The sequence below is a fragment of the Phalaenopsis equestris genome, unplaced genomic scaffold (genome assembly GCF_001263595.1).
Source record: "Phalaenopsis equestris unplaced genomic scaffold, ASM126359v1 Scaffold000359, whole genome shotgun sequence".
NCBI classification, from domain to species: Eukaryota; Viridiplantae; Streptophyta; class Magnoliopsida; order Asparagales; family Orchidaceae; genus Phalaenopsis; species Phalaenopsis equestris.
Window position 1 is genome coordinate 822,584 of NW_018164801.1, and position 1,659 is coordinate 824,242.

The following is a 1,659-nucleotide window of genomic DNA, read 5'->3' on the forward strand; positions in this document are numbered from 1 at the left end:
CATTCCTGCCTAAAATGTCACATTTTAGAAGAAGCTTATTTTCACACGTGAAAGCGTGCTTTTTTTAATTCCTGACATTGGGAAATATATAAAGCCCTAATTTATTAAATTTAAAATTGCAGCACTAGCCATAATGATGATGTAATGGAGAGACTGCATGCATCTGTTTTGGATCTTCTATAAAAGTCAATGGCAATAAACATGCTCAAATACATAAGACTAAGTTATACCATCATAACTTAAAAGGCAGGATATGTACAAAATTAATACCTTTCAGTGGAGTGTCCTTAAAATCTGACCAGAAATGCTCAAATTTTTTAATGACATCGGCAGAGATTTCAATTTCTGATTTTAATTCATTGGTTCTCCTGAAAAGATAGCAATATAAATTTAATAGACCACCAGTCATGCTAAAAACGATTGCTTTGTCAAGCTCAGCTTGCAAAAAATGCCAGTACAAAAAAAAGGAAGGGATAAAAACTTTCAGTAAGAAAATATTGCAATATCAACTTTATAAACAGAAAAATGTTTCTATAATGCAACAGGAATTTCAAAAAAGCTCAATGTTCACAAATAGGTTGTATTTGTTGAGTTTTGGAGCCCGGTCTGAACACACCTGCTCCCGCTACCCCGATCGCGAAAGGACACGATTGCTCCCGTCTCTTCTATTCGCGAACCGCTCCCACCTCTCCTGTTTGCAAACCGCTCCCGCCAACTCCAGCTGATGTTCGCGAATCGTCGCGCCTCCCTTCCTGTTCGCGATAAAAGGCATCACACGACTCCTTCAGTTTCCACGGCACGACCCTTTTTGTGTTCTTCTTCGTTCTTCCTCGGAATAGAGGAAGAGAAGTGCAAGCAGTAGTTCCTTGCAGCAGAAAAAAGAAGAAAGAATAAAATTGTTCTTCCTTGGCTTCTTCTTGGTGGTTTCTGGCATAAGAGAAATTGAATTATTTCTCTTGTAAGTTTAGCTTCTTTGGTGTATCTCGATGTAAAGAGAGAAGAAGAGAGAGCAACGAAGTGAGTGATCCCTCTTATAAGTCGAGACGATCGACTGGTGTATATTCCTCAACTAGTAAAATCCTCTGTAACTCCGTGGACGTATGCAATTTGCCGAACCACGTAAATCTGTGTGTTCCGTTGTGTTACTATTTTCTGGTGTGAATTTTCTCGTTATATTTTTTTGCTTCATCGTCGAAGATCGTTCTTCTATTTATATATAGATACCACAACAAATGATATCAGAGATTTGTTTCGGATCTGAAGAAAAAATGATGGTTGCAGATGAAGTGAAGGTTTCAGAGATCGCGAAATTTGATGGCACAGATTTTGGTTACTGGAGAATGCAGATAGAGGACTACCTCTATGGGAAAAAACTTCATCTTCCGTTATTAGGAAAAATACCTGAAAGAATGTATGAGGCTGAATGGAATTTGTTGGATCGACAGGTTCTGGGGATTATTCGATTGACCCTATCGAGGTCCGTTGCACACAAAGTCGTCAAGGAGAAGATGACGACAAATTTCATGACAGTCTTATCAGGTATGTATGAAAAACCAACAGAGAATAACAGGTATATCTGAAGAAAAAGTTATTCAACTTGAAGATGAAGGATGGTATTTTTGTTGTTCAACACCTGAATGATTTTAATACTATCAAAAA

At 37.9% G+C, this 1,659-nt stretch overlaps 1 protein-coding gene across 1 annotated transcript in view; it reads right to left on the minus strand.

Annotated features, from left to right (window-relative positions):
- The window catches only part of LOC110026224 (probable DNA helicase MCM9), a 73,035-nt gene that overhangs the window by 47,446 nt on the left and 23,930 nt on the right, over nt 1-1,659 (minus strand). The window contains exon 8 of the mRNA XM_020727091.1: nt 270-368. Coding sequence (XP_020582750.1) covers nt 270-368 — 99 coding nt within the window. The remainder of the gene's footprint in view (nt 1-269; nt 369-1,659) is intronic.